At 39.4% G+C, this 14,917-nt stretch overlaps 1 protein-coding gene across 1 annotated transcript in view; it reads right to left on the reverse strand.

Moving 5' to 3' along the window:
- Positions 1–2,305: 2,305 nt before the first annotated feature.
- Positions 2,306–14,917, reverse strand: part of fgf22 (fibroblast growth factor 22) — a 29,496-nt gene continuing 16,884 nt past the window's right edge. Inside the window, exons 2-3 of the mRNA XM_085449210.1 lie at positions 5,579–5,682; positions 2,306–4,125 (exon numbers count right to left, since the gene is read on the reverse strand). Of these exons, the coding sequence (XP_085305336.1) occupies positions 3,931–4,125; positions 5,579–5,682 (299 nt within the window). The 3' untranslated portion in view covers positions 2,306–3,930. The remainder of the gene's footprint in view (positions 4,126–5,578; positions 5,683–14,917) is intronic.

Raw genomic sequence — 14,917 nt, forward strand, 5'->3', positions numbered from 1 at the left:
TTTTTACATGTGTGTCGTGGCCACAAATCATGTGCATATAGATGACTAGGCACTGTGATCTCATAAATTTGTTCATACAAACAGTGTATACATAATAACCATACACACATGCAAACATGTTCAAAAACTCACATGCACACTCATCTGTCGTCCACCCTTCAGTCCATCTATTCAGCTTTATAACTTGGGCTGTTTTTGTAACAAAACAAGCCCTAATCCTAAATTCAGGGAGCTGTGAATGTGCCTCAACAAATGGCAGACAAATGAGAAGGATTAGTGAGGGCCTGTGAAAGAGTGAAAGGTTTGCCATTGATCTACGGTGGTCCTGTTCTCTTTCAGGGCCACTCGGTTTGAAAACCCCACTGAGTAAGAGCATACAGGGCCACTCCAGAGCCCCCTAGGCCACCGAGAGACACACAACAGCCACAATTAGTCTCAGGAGCTGTAATGGCAATTCAATAAGCGCTTTAAAATTGTGCCTTAGTCTGTCTGCCACCCCCCAACCCCTCCCACTTCTCCCATTTTCGTCTACATACATAAGATTGGTATTAAGAAGGGCTCTTTTTTTTTTCTCTTTCCCACCCACCACAGTTCTTTTCAGTCACTGTGAGAGAAAATGACCACACAGGGTTTCAAAGGTTCTAGAGGCTGTGGTTTGTTGTCGCTGAAGCAGCATGACTTGTGCCCCTGTAGATTTTGGCTGAGGCCCTCAAAATGGGCTTCTATTATTACTTTTTTTCTGTCAGTCAGCTGCAAATTTATTTTGTTGCCTACAAAGTTACCTTCTCTATGAACATTAATTGTGTTGGGTCATGCAGAATCCCATCTATTTTTTATGTTTTTACTGATGTGAAGACATACCCTACTATGATATAAGTATACAGATATTTCCATCAAATTCAAAATGTGAACCTTCTGAGGCCTTTCCAAAAACATGAACACATTACCTGCTGTGCAGCTTACCATGTGCTGTCTTTAGATACTTGTGCAACAACATCAGTGTGTGACTCACTCCCTCAGTCCTCTGCTTATGCGGGTTAGATCAAACACAGCCCAAACACCTGTGTTAGTGACATCAGCACGTCACTGCAGAGGAGGAGCTGAGGATGCGTTCTGGATGGCTGTCATTTGCATTCTCCTGAGGTCTTTCTCTTTGGGACATTCCTTGTTGATTTTGCACAGTGTTTAGGTTTTTCCTTTTGCTTCATGATCAAAGGCCAAAGCTTTTGATCAGGACTTCCAAAGGCTCCCCTCTTGTTTTGCTGGCGAGCACACTGACAAGACAGTGGTGGAGCAATGATAATTACAGCTCCCATTTGCTGTCCGTGGAACTGGCACCAACAGCCAGTCGCACCCTCAGGCCAAGGAGAAAGAGATTCTTGGACGGTTTAAGGAAGAAAGAGGAGAGGTAGAGCACAGGAGATGGAGGACACTGACAAAGAAGCGAGTCAATCAGGAGATCAGTCAGAAAATGGGATTTCTCTGTCCTGTGCAACCCTATTTTTGAATGGACTTTATAAAGTATAATAGCATATTAATAAAGCTTCAATAGCTTGTTAACATGCATGACCCTCCTCTTATTTACTTTCTAAATTTTATGTCAGCAGACAGTTAGATAATCTGAGAACAGACTAGAAATGGAGTAAAAAGTTCATCTAGTACTCTCCAGAGTTAAGGTAACGTTCTTTTAAGTGAAAGTTTTACCCACATCAGCAAGAACTGCAAATATTATTTACTTCTCAAAAATATAAGTGCACCTCTGGTGTGCACAGCAGAGGACAAAGACATTTACATGGCAACAGTACTGCCAGACCCCCCATACCGATATTCTGCGTCGCACCCAGACCGTCAGAGCTGAACTACAGTGTGACTTCACGCCATTCTGACCAGACATGTACCCCGTCACAGTAATCTCACATTATGACAGGCTGAAAGGTTGGCCTTTATTCACCCCAAACACCCACTATTCATGCCCGACTCTCCTTTCTGTTCACTGAAAAGACCGAGTGGCCTCCTGTGCCACCGAAGGTCTCGTCTGTGTGTAAATGATCTTGATGCTCGGCTGCATAGTTCATAACCACAGAGCTTTCATTAGACACGGGGAGGTCCTCCACATCAACGCCTCTCCCGCTGTGAGTTTCTTCATGATTATGATGAGAGGGGGATTATGTCGAAGTGCTGTGATGGAGATGTTACCAACTCTTAACAATCAGCGCCATAGCAGATAAAAATGCCATTGTGGCTCTTCATGACTAAAAAAAACTATTTAAATAAGGCTTGTAAGCACGTGAGCTGTGACTGCTGACGTATCCACATTTTTCTTTATTGAAGATTACCATGAACCAAGGCACTCAAATTACTTTACTCAACTGAAATGGATCCAGGGACTGTTTGTTCTGAGAATCTGTTGTTATATATATACACACACGGCTTTTAATTTCTATTGTGGAAAACTGCTTATGATAAATGGATCACAAACGTACCAACATCCAGTAGTAATACAAATTGAGCTGAATATGGACTGAATATTATTTTTTTCCCCTTATTTTAAACAGTAGGACTACAATCCAACAAAAAAGTCAACAATAACAATAAACATCAACTTCAAACAGTTAAAGAGTATAAAAGTTTTAAATATATTAAATGTTCTATTAGCCTTGTTGTCGAGAAAACGTTAGAAAGACTTGAAAGAAGCAGATTGTAAAAACCATTTACTATGGCGTACAAAATTAATGGAGCTGCTGCTATGCAACGCGGTGTTTGCCTACTGCTGCTAGAAAGCGTTAAATGAGTCAAAGCAGATGTCAGCGATTTCACGACAGAATTAAAGACCAAAATTAAAAATTAAAGTTCTCTGTTATCTGATTTCTAATCTACTAACTGTAGGTTGAATGAGAGAAGCGGAGTGACAGAAGCATGCACAGACGTTGAAAGGGCATGTCAAGAAATCCAGCATGTTATCCCAGTAGTTAGCTTAGTTCCTGTCGTGTTCTTGACATATATCAACATATACACACAGAACAGTACAACTATCGTTGTGTTTGAGTCAGTACAATTCAACTGCACGTCATTATCTTTTTTCTAGTGGTGTCAGTTTTTTCCCAAGCAACAGTGAACATGTATAAAATTTGTACCATGGACTTTGCTGAGTAGAGGTTCCCCCTTTTTTTGATTCTTTGGAGTTTTCTCATTGCGTTTATTAACCCATTCATTATGATACTTTATCCCTATTTAAAAAAATATTGCATATCCATCCGTCAGCTCTCTTCCACTAATCCTCGTCAGGGTTTGTTGCATAAATGTAGTCATACTTAGCCTTACAAAAATGTTATTTCACACACTGCATTGAAAACAGTGCTGGATGCAGTGCGAATACATAAAAAAATGTCTTTTCAGGTAGACCTGCACATGATGCAATGTAATGATAAATTCACATGTGCTTTTTTGTGAGGCTAAATATACAGCAAAATGAAGCCAAGCTGTTGGAACAGAGCTACTGTGCAGATGTTTTTAATAGTAGAATTTGATCCTGCCCACTGACTTATAAGGGTCTCTTTTAATAGTGATGTGTTTTCTTCACAAATCCAAATTTTATCATTTGGAAGCCCCTGTCTCGCTATCTCCCCTTCTGTCCTCTCACCTCAAACGTGCGCTACAAACACAGCTGGTTTGGTGGCAAGACGGATGTCTGAACGTAACGTAGTTCTACTGTATTGTGCTGTATTACTGAACATCATTAGAAAATGCAGAAAATAACTTAAGAGTAGATATTATACTACCTCTACAAATGTTACAGACCTCAGCAAATGTACATTTATGTGACAAGAGGATGGAATAATAAAAATACACATTGTGTCACAGCCACATCAACACTAGTCCTCGGAAGGAGGTGAGCCATCCAGTTGTTGGTCAGAGTTCAGACTTGGACTGCTACGAGGGGAGCATAGGCAGGAAATGAGTAGATGGGTGTCTACGTCTAGCCTTGTGACCCCGCCTCGGTTTACCGCGCCCATTCAGCGAAACAAACATTTGCCTGCCGCTGTGTTTCCAGCGAAGCGAAGCATATGTATTGTAGCCGTTCTCCTCAATGCGTTCTTTAAACTTGCAGCTCGGGTTGTACTTCACCTGTGATTGCAGGAAGAAAGAGAAGAGACATTAAAGAGGGTGTGAGCAATTAACCTACTGCTAACAGCTGACTGCTGTTCCTTCTCTGTACAAGGCCAGCTTTCAAGTGTACAAAGGTTAATGACAGTTGCTGTAGTAAAAGATTTCCAGGTGTTTGCAGTATATACAGTGAGTTTATCCACTATAGTGATCTGGGTTGTTTTTCTCAGACAGTGGAAGTAAGAATTAAATGGTTGGTTAACCCAAATTTGAAAAGAATTTCCCAATCCTCACCCTTTAGAAGACATTCACCTCTTAAATATCTTTTCCATCATTTCTGTGCAGTTTATTTTAGAGGATAGGAACAGGCTTTGCATTCCAGAAACAATATTCTGGTTATTTGAGATATGTTTACACCTGACATTTTCATTTTCTTTGGGACCATTTTCTAAAAAGTGATCTTTGACAGAGACACATGATGGTGAGTTCTGTGAAATATCTTGGTTAACTGGGACATTATTATTGGAAGGACATATTCATTTCTGTTCGCTTACGTCGAATTGAAACCTTAGACATGAGAGCTTAAAACACTTACAAATGTGAAAAGACGTGACTGTGACGAAGCGGGTGGCTGGTGTGTGTCTTTATTTGTGATTTGGGTTAACTGAACCTTGAGTGTTCTCAAATTAATCACATTATAACAATAAAACAAAGTTTTTTTTCTTAAAGGCACTTAAAAATTCAACCTTCAGCAAAGCCACTTTTCCACGGGTGGTTACAGCTTCTTATCAGTAAGGGTCTCAAAAGATGTTGCAGTTACAAGAGGCTCTGCTGCATTCCCTTTTCCAGATTGTTATCAGGCTCCTGTAACGAGGCCTTCTCTGTGATAGCATCGGGATAAAGTGAGCATGCCGTGATTCATCTGCCATTTTGTAAAGTCCTCCATCGGGTCTATTTATGTCCTATTTTGTGTGTTAGATGGTCGGAGGCACTTGTCTTATCACTCATCCCTGATGTTTTCGTCTTCAAGCTTTAAGTACACGAGCTAGACACCACACACCTCAGTTCTGAACTGTGCTTGAGTTTAACAATGAGTGGTGATTACTTTTGAAAGCTGCTTTACAAAACAACAATTGGCAGATGGCACGCAAGGACTTACATGAACCCAGCTGGCTATTTGTCATTGCTGCTTAGGTTTCTTTTTTCTGCTGTCTGTTTTGATGGTGGAGCAAGCCAGCTCAAGCTTCTGTATAGTCAGAAAAGGTGCAGGTGTACAGCCATGATTGATTATAACAGTCTGATATCTCTCTGAACTTTCCATCAGAAGATTTCTCAGATTTTCCCTCTCTTCGGGAACATCAAACATAGGGTGGCATTCATTTGGGACTCATATATATCCTGCAACCCCAACAACTTTCCTTCCCTGTCCAGAAGTCTTGACCTCCAGAAAAATGTTGCCAGGTTGTATACGCACCGATCCAAAGAGCGTGCCTTTCTTGGACATAGCTAAGTACAGCCCGGTGCTGACAGATTTGATGGCAACAACTCCCACACTGACAGATCGGATTTCCATCAAGCCTGGAAAATAAAAGGAGAACAAGGGGCAAGGTTAGAAAGATCCAGATTTGGGAACTTCTTCCATCAAAAGTCATTCTATCATTAGTGATTAGTTTATCAGACGGCCATATGCTCTGAGGAGAGAGGACACTCATAAAGGTTTCATTTCAAAATATATGTTTAAAAGGAAAAGGAAAAAAAAGAAACTAGTAATATTAAACTATTAACTGCATCCAGAGGGAGATGGGGGTTTATAAAAGATTAGATTATAGCCAATCTACAACACATGGATTTCAGAGTCCAGGACAAAAAGCTCACATACAGGCAGGACATGTACAAGAGTCTCACAAAAAATTGCAATCCTATCAGATCACCTCAGACGCTTGAGAGACTTCCGACTGCCCTCCAAGGTGCTCAGGAACTTTTACTCGTGCACCATAGAGAGCATCCTGATGGGAAACATCTCAACCTGGTTCAGGAACAGCACCATGCAGGACAGACGAGCTCTACAGAGGGTTGTGCGATCGGCTGAGCGCACCATCCGCTTTGAGCTCCCTGACCTGCACTCAGTCTACAGCAGGCGGTGCTGGACCAAGGCCAGGAAGATCGTGAAGGACCTCAGCCATCCCAACAACGGACCGTTCTCTCTGTTGAGGTCAGGAAAGCGATTCCGCTCCCTGAAGACCAACACAGAGACTGAGGAGGAGCTTCTTCCCGCAGGCGATACGGTCTCTCAATCACACCACCACACAGTACTGACCCACACATATGGTTCTTACACACACACTGAACATTCTGGACATTTGTTTACACTAGTGGCCACTGCACAACTACACTGTGTGGTCATCAAATCGAATCACTTTATCACAAGTCACTTAAACAAATCACTTTAAGCATATTTGCACTGCACCAGTCACTTACACATGTGGATTGCACAACCCTGGACATTATATTTCTTCATTACCATTTAGTACTTGTACAGCTGCTGTTATTGTTCTATATTTCTTCATATATTCTTATATATTTCTATACTGTGTATTTGTGTATTGTGTATTTTGTTGTGCAGTTATTTTATTTTTAACTTTAATTTTTAGATTTTATTTTATTCCTTCCTAGTTAAATTTACCCTTCATTTTAATTTTCATATTTATTTCCTATCCTATTCATAGTCTTCTTTTCTTTAGGTCACGAGCAGTTGTCTAAGCATTTCACTGCATATCGTACTGTGTATGACTGTGTATGTGACAAATAAAATTTGAATTTGAATTTGGTTATAATTATATTTTCATAGAAGTTTAATTAAGCAATGTTTCACCCATATGTTGGGAAAACAAACATACGGGTGAAACATATGGTGATGACTGAGTGCTACAGAGCAGGTTCGTTAAACAAAGCATCAAAGCAAAACATTTATGTAAAAGATTTTTTATGATTGAGTTATTTGAATTACTTGATGAATCATTGCAGCCCTACTATCAGTCATACTTAAATGTGAACATAATCATCCTGCCGAATTGCATCCATGCAACTCTCCAGAAGCAGCCCTCACAATCATGCTTTGGTCATGCTGCTGTTGTTTACTGTCTCTGGTGGTAACTTATGTCACCCTGCGAAAACCTCCAAGGTGAAGGTTTCTACCTAGTTGTTTTTAGAGATGTCCTGTCTTACCACAGCATCCTTAATAGGAGCTAATTAATAGAGATTAATGCTTCTTTTGATTTTTCTTCCTTACTTTACCTGCAAATAATCTCAAAAGCACTTTGATGTCTTGGTTTGTTGGGTGCAAATCCTTTTTTCTTATGCCTTGTAAACCAGAGAAGCAGAAAAGATGCTTTCTTTTCTGTTGCTAAAAGGCCACAGTTGGATATTTGTAAGAAAAAGAAAGATTTCTTAGCTTTGGACAGAAGTGGGTATACACAACACTAGATCAAGGTGCTGAAGTTCTGCATGAGGCAAGCTGGTAGGAAATGAGTGATGGTGATGAGTCATAAAAGCAGCATTGGGCCACAGGTCTCCCAACTGACCAATCCTCTTCTGTTTTGGTAGAACCACAAGTCTTGTACAGGGCAGTGACCGAACAAAGTTCCTGAATAGTTCTGATGAAAAAGAAATGCAAATAACAGAATAACAGTGGCTTTGCAGGTGCTGCACTGTAGTGTGTTTTTAAAGTCTGTTTATTTGTGCAGTTATTTGTACAGGACGGTTCAGATACTAAGTGCAAATGCTAATCTTAACATTTAGACTGAATAATATGAGTTGTATAAATAATAATAATAATAATGCATCTCCTTGATTTTTCAGACCTTTGGTTCCTGCTTAGTATACCTCTACCTAAATTGTTCACTAATAATGGAACTATACTTCTTTCTAAACATAAACTAATAGGAAAAATTCTTGAGCCACCTATAATTTTATTATATTTTGTTTCCAAGAAGCCAATTTTTTCTCAAGGAGGTGAGCGAACCCAAGACTAATCGTCTTGTTTAATAGTTCTCCATGCTTTCTAAGAGTCTTTCAATTTTGTTCACTGCTTTTTCACTCATTTTCATACAGTCCTCGTATTTGACCATTTTCATGGGAATTATTTTATTCATTAATCTACCTAACACTGGCCTATGAATATTTCAAACATTAAAAAAGGCTCCATATTCAAGGGATGAGCCAGTGTTTTGTCTATACATAATTGACAACTTAGCAAAGAACCGTTTGTAACTGATATCTTTAGCCACTCTGTTACTAGGAGCCTGTCAAAAACATTATTTGTTCTCATTTCTGTATTTGTATTTACAGTTTGACAGACATAAAATAGTATTTTTTGCGCCAACAAGTTTTGCTAAACAGCTATTAGTCTAAAACTTGATACATTTCACCATGGTGTGCATCACATTTTTAAAAGATTTGAGGAAACTAGACTAATAAAAAATAAAAAACAAATTGAGGACAATACATGAATGTTAGGCCTTATAAAACTATCAGATGAACTGTATCTGAAAGTCACGTACTTATGAAACAGGAAAAAAAATCTAGCAAAGACCTGAGATATGGCCTAAGAGATGCATCTGGCTCTTCAGTTGATCCATCTACTGTTTACTGAAGCTTCATCAGAAATGGTCTCAGTGGAAGATGTCTGTCAAGAAGTCATTCTTGGGGAAAAAGCTGAGGTACGCCAAATTACCCAAGAACCTGACTGAAATTCAGTTCCAATAGGAATGTTGGAGTGAAGTATCCAAATTTGAAATTTTTGGCTCCAATTTGTACTAAGGAGGTCAGTACAGAGGCACCCCAACGCTCACCATTGATAGTAACCAAAATCTTTCTGTCTGTGCACATTTGTGCATTTCAGTATTAAAGACAAAATGATAGCATCTCTGGGTAATCATATACAAATGACAGCACAATACAAAATTGCATATAGATTATGCCCCCAGGCGGCTATCAGTGCCATCAGACTAATGTTGCTGCTCTAACACAGAACATCTGCAGAGCTGTAAAAACTTTAAGCACAGAAATGGTAAATGGCCTGTATTTGTATTGCACAGAAATATCTGACATCAGGGATTTTTTGCCCTGAACATCACTAGTCATGTTTACCAAGTGAAGTCATAGTCTATATGAGGTGATACAAAGAAGTACAGAGTAAAAAAAAAAAAAAAAAAAAAGGGGGGGGGGGTAAAGTACACAAACCCCTGTTGAGTGTTTTTCTTCTCTGACTGGAACACATAAATTAAACCCTCTCTCTGCTCGTGCAAAGCTGTAGGCAAGGAGTCCATCCAGGTATCAGCTGCCGAGCTGTACCCGCATCATTCCTCATTGTCTCTGATCCTCCAAGAAAACATTGCCACTTTGATGGTAGCCTCCTTTTTATGAGTGCTGTTTACAAACACCGGGTGTGCTATGGTGGCACCTGGAGCGTGCAAGGGACTCATCAGCAATTAGCTGAGCCTCTGCTGGTGATTGTTGCACTGCAAGGGTTTATGGGGGATTAGTGCAGGCCAATGAAAACCGTTGGTGCCTGAAAGTGGTGCCAGCAGTAATTGTCGTTATTTGCTGGCTTGAGTTCCAGGCACAGTAGGTGTGATGGAAGCATGTTTGTCACGTCGGAGACAATGCAGGGACCTGAATGTAAAGAGCTACGTTTGCTCAGGTTTAACATATCAGGTTTAAAGCAAATATGGGTAAGGAGCATAATTATAAAGGGCCTTGGGGCAATTTGCCGCTATAGAAATAAAGTTAAATTGAATTTTAATGTTGGGACATAAAAAATAAACTATATATATTGAAGAACTCATTGTATTTTTTTCTTATTTTAATAGATCTTGCAATGGGTTTGGGCGTTCTCTAGAAGGAATTTATTAAGGAACACCTTAAATATTCTCCTGGCCTACTCCAGGTCTCATGCGCTACACTTTATTCAGTTTATTCGTACTCATTGTTGTAGCCGGTAGACACAAAAGATCTGAGGATATGGAATGGGGATTTCACATTGTCTAGAAGAATCACTTGGGCTCTGGACGCTTGACCACACATCTATAAAGACCAGTTAGATCCATATAACTCACAGTCCCCCCTTTGAAAAGTCACTCCATTGTGTTCAAAGCCTGAGAAACCAGAGTGAGGTATTTCAAGCTATTAGAGAGCTTATTCTAACTGCTGAAATCCAAAGGTCAGTTTGGTGGAGTGCTCTACGCTCACAGAAAGAATAATGTTGACATAGGTTTACAGGCACTACGCGTTTTTATCTGTAACTGTTGTATTGATTGAAGTCAGTTTGCTAAAATTAGATAGTCATGAGGATATGGCCTCTGCAAATCAGATTAAATTCCGTTTGACAAATTGCCCCTGTTTCTGGATGTGTCTAACATTTTGAAATTCAGTAAGGCAGTGATTCAGTACTTCATAAAACTTGTTTTGATTGATCACTACACTTTGAGATAATGATATATATAAATATATATAGTTGTGAGTAATTTCTTATTCAAAAATCTGCTTCAAATGTCGAACAAAATCCCAGTTTGATGGAAGAGGGAGAAACACAATGAAGACAAATTAACTCTTTGTCAGTGAGTTGCACTGGAAACTGAAGGTCACTTCTTCGCCTCGTTCTGCTAAACAAGTATCAACTGATGGCCCCATTGAGCTCATGAAAAAGGCACTTTTGGCTTCCCACTTGCAACTGGCACGATCTCTTAACCTTTGACATGTTTTGGCTGGGACTGTCAATAAGCTCAAGCTGCCATTACAAGCAAATCCTGCACTATACATGTCTAGTCAACTGTGGACTTGCCATTTACTTCTTCTCCATGGGTTTTTTTTAAAAGCATAGAAAAAGTCTTTAACTCAGTCTCTTTTTACTCTTTCTTTTCTTTCCGTCCCCCATTTTTTGGACGTTAGCCCATCGTCAGATCATTCAAGCCTTCTCTGACCTTGGAAAAAAAGCAGAAAGGAAAGAGAGAGACACTCACAGCGTTCCCTTTTGTCAGACTCATGGTATGGGGGAAGAGGAAGGAGGGAGTACAGGATGAAGGTGCTGGTTATGAGATGGTGGTGGGGGCAGAAGCCTCCTGAGCCCCTCCACCCTACTCCCCTACAAGTCTTTGTTACTCACCTGAGAGGTGAAGAGCTAGACAAGATCTTATTAATGACCGAGCATTTTGAATAGGGCTATGCAAACTGTGGCAAAATAGTTCCTTCCATCACAAATTTAGAGTAGAAAAGAGTGAAAGACGGAGCAAAAAAAGATATTTTTCTACTCCTTTCCTCCTGTCTTCTTTTTGTTCCTTTTCCCAGGTCTTTAATTTCTTGGGTTGCCCCCTTGAGCCGCCCTCCATGGCTCAGTGCTCGACCAGAGCAGAGCCTGGGAATCTTGGAGTTCCCGCTGTGCTCCTGGTCTTGATTGACATACCTTTTCAATTATTTCACAGTTTGCTTGCTTTTTAAACGAAGAGGGCCCTGTTGTTTTTTTCCTTCTGCCCTTCTTTTCAAAACAAGCTTTTCATGTCGGGTTCGGGCTGCCAGGCCTAATGGCTGTGACCAGCACCTTTGATCTGCCATGACCCCCTCAAAGGGTCTGGTACTGGGCAAAGCAGCCGTCTGTGTGTATCGGCACAGACAAAGGCTACATCACTCACTATTCCTTTAAACACCTTGAGAGATTACCATGAGAACCAGCTTTCTAGTGGAGGCCTTGACAGGTGCAGTGATATGGAAACTTGCACGTTGAGGCCTGAATGTACAGTAAATAATTTGGAGGGTCTTCTCGGTAAGCAAAGTTTTGCTTGGCTAATCCCAGATTTAAATATTTAACATGCACCTGCCAAAATACAAATATGCTCCAGCAATTTTAAGTAACCTTGGGTTTTTGGACACCATCGGAAAAAAAGATGGAAAAAAAATGTAAATAAACACATAACTCAGGGTGAAATTTGCACATTTATTATGCGTGGAACAAAATCAAACCTTTCGTTTATAGTAAATCCAGAATGCCTCTTTGATGGCTTTATCCAGCTATTTTTGAAACTCAAATTAGACACAATATGAACTGCTCTTTTGAGGCCTTTTTATTCATTCTTCACTTAATCACTTTTCATGTAGTCAACTGAGCATGACACCATGAATGCTAACAGGAATATCCTGTTCCAAAGTATGCATCTTTATCTCGTTTTGTGGAGTTCATTATGTCAAGAAAAAGACAAAAGACACGCAAAATCTGTGTTGGTGATAACAGTTCTGATAAGGTGGCTTAAATTTAACAAACATAGTCATATAATTGTGCTACAAACCATTGGATTGGTTTATATGTCATCTTCCTGAAAAAGCTGTAATTAGAACAGACTTGTGATTATTCCAATGGTAATGGTGCATGACAAAACATGCATGGTTCATGGCTCATGGTTCAGATGGGAAACTTTCTCTTCTCTGCATGTTAGCTCTTTTAACTGTATAAATAAAGGGAACAGTTTAACCTGAAATCTAATGCACTTTGGGCCAACATTACCTGCAATGTGAAGGAAACCAAACAAACTCAGGCCACAATTCCATATTTCTCATTCATTTAATAAGTAATGGGAAATAATAGACCAGAGGTCAAAGCTGATATCTTGACAAGACAACCCCAATAATTATATGCAAAGACTGATTATATGACCAAATAGCATTGCTAAAGCAGTGTAATCAAATAGTAAAGAGGCAAACAATAGCTTGCTAGCTTCTGAAATTTAAACACTTCCTATCGATCGTATTGATCGGTAGGGGAAGGACAGTCTATTTATAAGGCTCATATATTAGAAGTCTGATATCACTGCTGGAACACAAGTGATACCAGTGCAGTGATGATCTCATTGCAATGAGAAGCTACTATGATAGCTGATCTTCTATTTTATTTGTAGATTTTGACAGGGCTGCAGAGATAAGAAAAAAAATATTTATAGTGAGCAGTTGGTTTTAAATGGTTTGCAATATGAATATGTATACCAATCCCTTTCAAAGGAGACTTCAGATTATCAGTATGTTATGTCTAAGGTATGGTTTAGTTAAACTAATTTCTCTGAATAACCACATAACTTTGAAGGTTGACTTGACATTCGCTTAGTCATTTACGTCTATTTCAGCCTGCAGACCGAGACACTGGGATCTCTAGATGGGGGTGAAGCACAAGCTGAAAACCTGTGTTCAAGCACACTAAGCCAAATATATTAAACATGAACTGTGACTTAAGGTTTCTTCCAGTGAATTTTACTTTATCAACCAAATTGTGGAATTGGGACAATTTCATCACGTTTCTCAGTTGCCGGATTGTCTTCCATTCCAAGGTAGTCCTTGTTTTCATGTGGCAAAGGGTTTTTTTCCTTCTTGGTTTCCAATATTAATCACATGCTCACAGATTAACATGCCTACTTCTACATCTGGAAACCACTCACAGAGTGCATTCTCAAGGACAACCAGTTTGCTTTCTTTGTCCAGTGCGCTGCGCTAAGCCACTTAACCCGGTCCTCCTCAGGATGACGAGTATTACAGTTATCTCCAAAGTGAAGTAAATACAATCAGCTATGTGCTTCTTTGTCCACAATAGACTGTATTTTTTAAAAGTAATGGAATTATATTGTGGGTCAATTATAGCACAAGCCAGTAGTAAGCATGTTAAAGTGGCTATAAACAATGCTTTAATATGATGTGAAGTGAATTACTAACAATATTTACATTTAAATAAAGAGCTTACAAAGCTTTCATCAGCTTCATGTGAGTTTATGAGGTTTAATTATTCATCATCTGCCCATCACACAACTTTGATTCAGTGTATTTTTTGCCACCAAATGGCAACAACACAGATTTGTATGAAATCCAGTGAAACTTCAAACAAACGATTCCTCCAAGGAGAAACAAAAGAGCAAAAAGAAAAAGATAAATGTTCATGTGTGTATTTCACAGTTGCTTTATGTTCAAAATTCCTGAAATCCAAACATTATCAACAGATATCCAAGGAAAAATATGCGTTAATTAACATTGTAATGTCATTGATGTGTTGTCTGAAACTCCTGTAGCACTCTTGGTCATAGTTCTGTGAGTTATATGCCATAATAATTGCTATCTCCTGCTTTAAGTAACATAATAATCTCATGTTTTTAACTACTATAATGGGTACTATTATTCTTATTCTTATTACAATGCCCAAAAAGAAAGCCTCACAGTTAAATGCTATGCTATGCTTATTTCAATAGGCTCATGCAACATCCATGTAATGATGACCTGGATAGTCAGACCACTAACCTCTTCTCCAGCACATCCCCATATTCTCAGTGATATTAAAGTCTGGAATGTGTGCTGGCCAATCCATTTGAAGCGTTCTTTCACAATCCTAGCGCTGTCATCTTACAGCCATGCCATAAGGCAAGAAGAAACTCCCAGCGATGGAAAATGTGGTCATTCTGTATATTTAGGAAGTCAGCTGACCTCATTTCTGGGGGCATTTAATCCAGTGGAACTTTATATTCATTTTCATTAATACATACACACCTTTAGTTGAGTCAGTGTTGACTATGTTTCATCATGGTGACATTTATTTTTGTTTGAATGAGGGTGATCAGGTTTAAAATACAAATGATGCAATCCCGCTGTGGCTTAATAGACCAACCAGTTCTGGACAGCAATAGAAAATTTACAGTCTCTTTAAAAGGAGCTGCCTCTCTGAGACTGCTGTTTCAGGATTTATGGATATTGTGTGTGTTGTATATGAAAGTATCACTGTCACACCTTTTCTCAA

This window comes from Copadichromis virginalis, linkage group LG23, assembly GCF_057382275.1.
Source record: "Copadichromis virginalis isolate Kocher_CV1m ecotype Utaka linkage group LG23, C_Virginalis_male_GT1.1, whole genome shotgun sequence".
NCBI classification, from domain to species: Eukaryota; Metazoa; Chordata; class Actinopteri; order Cichliformes; family Cichlidae; genus Copadichromis; species Copadichromis virginalis.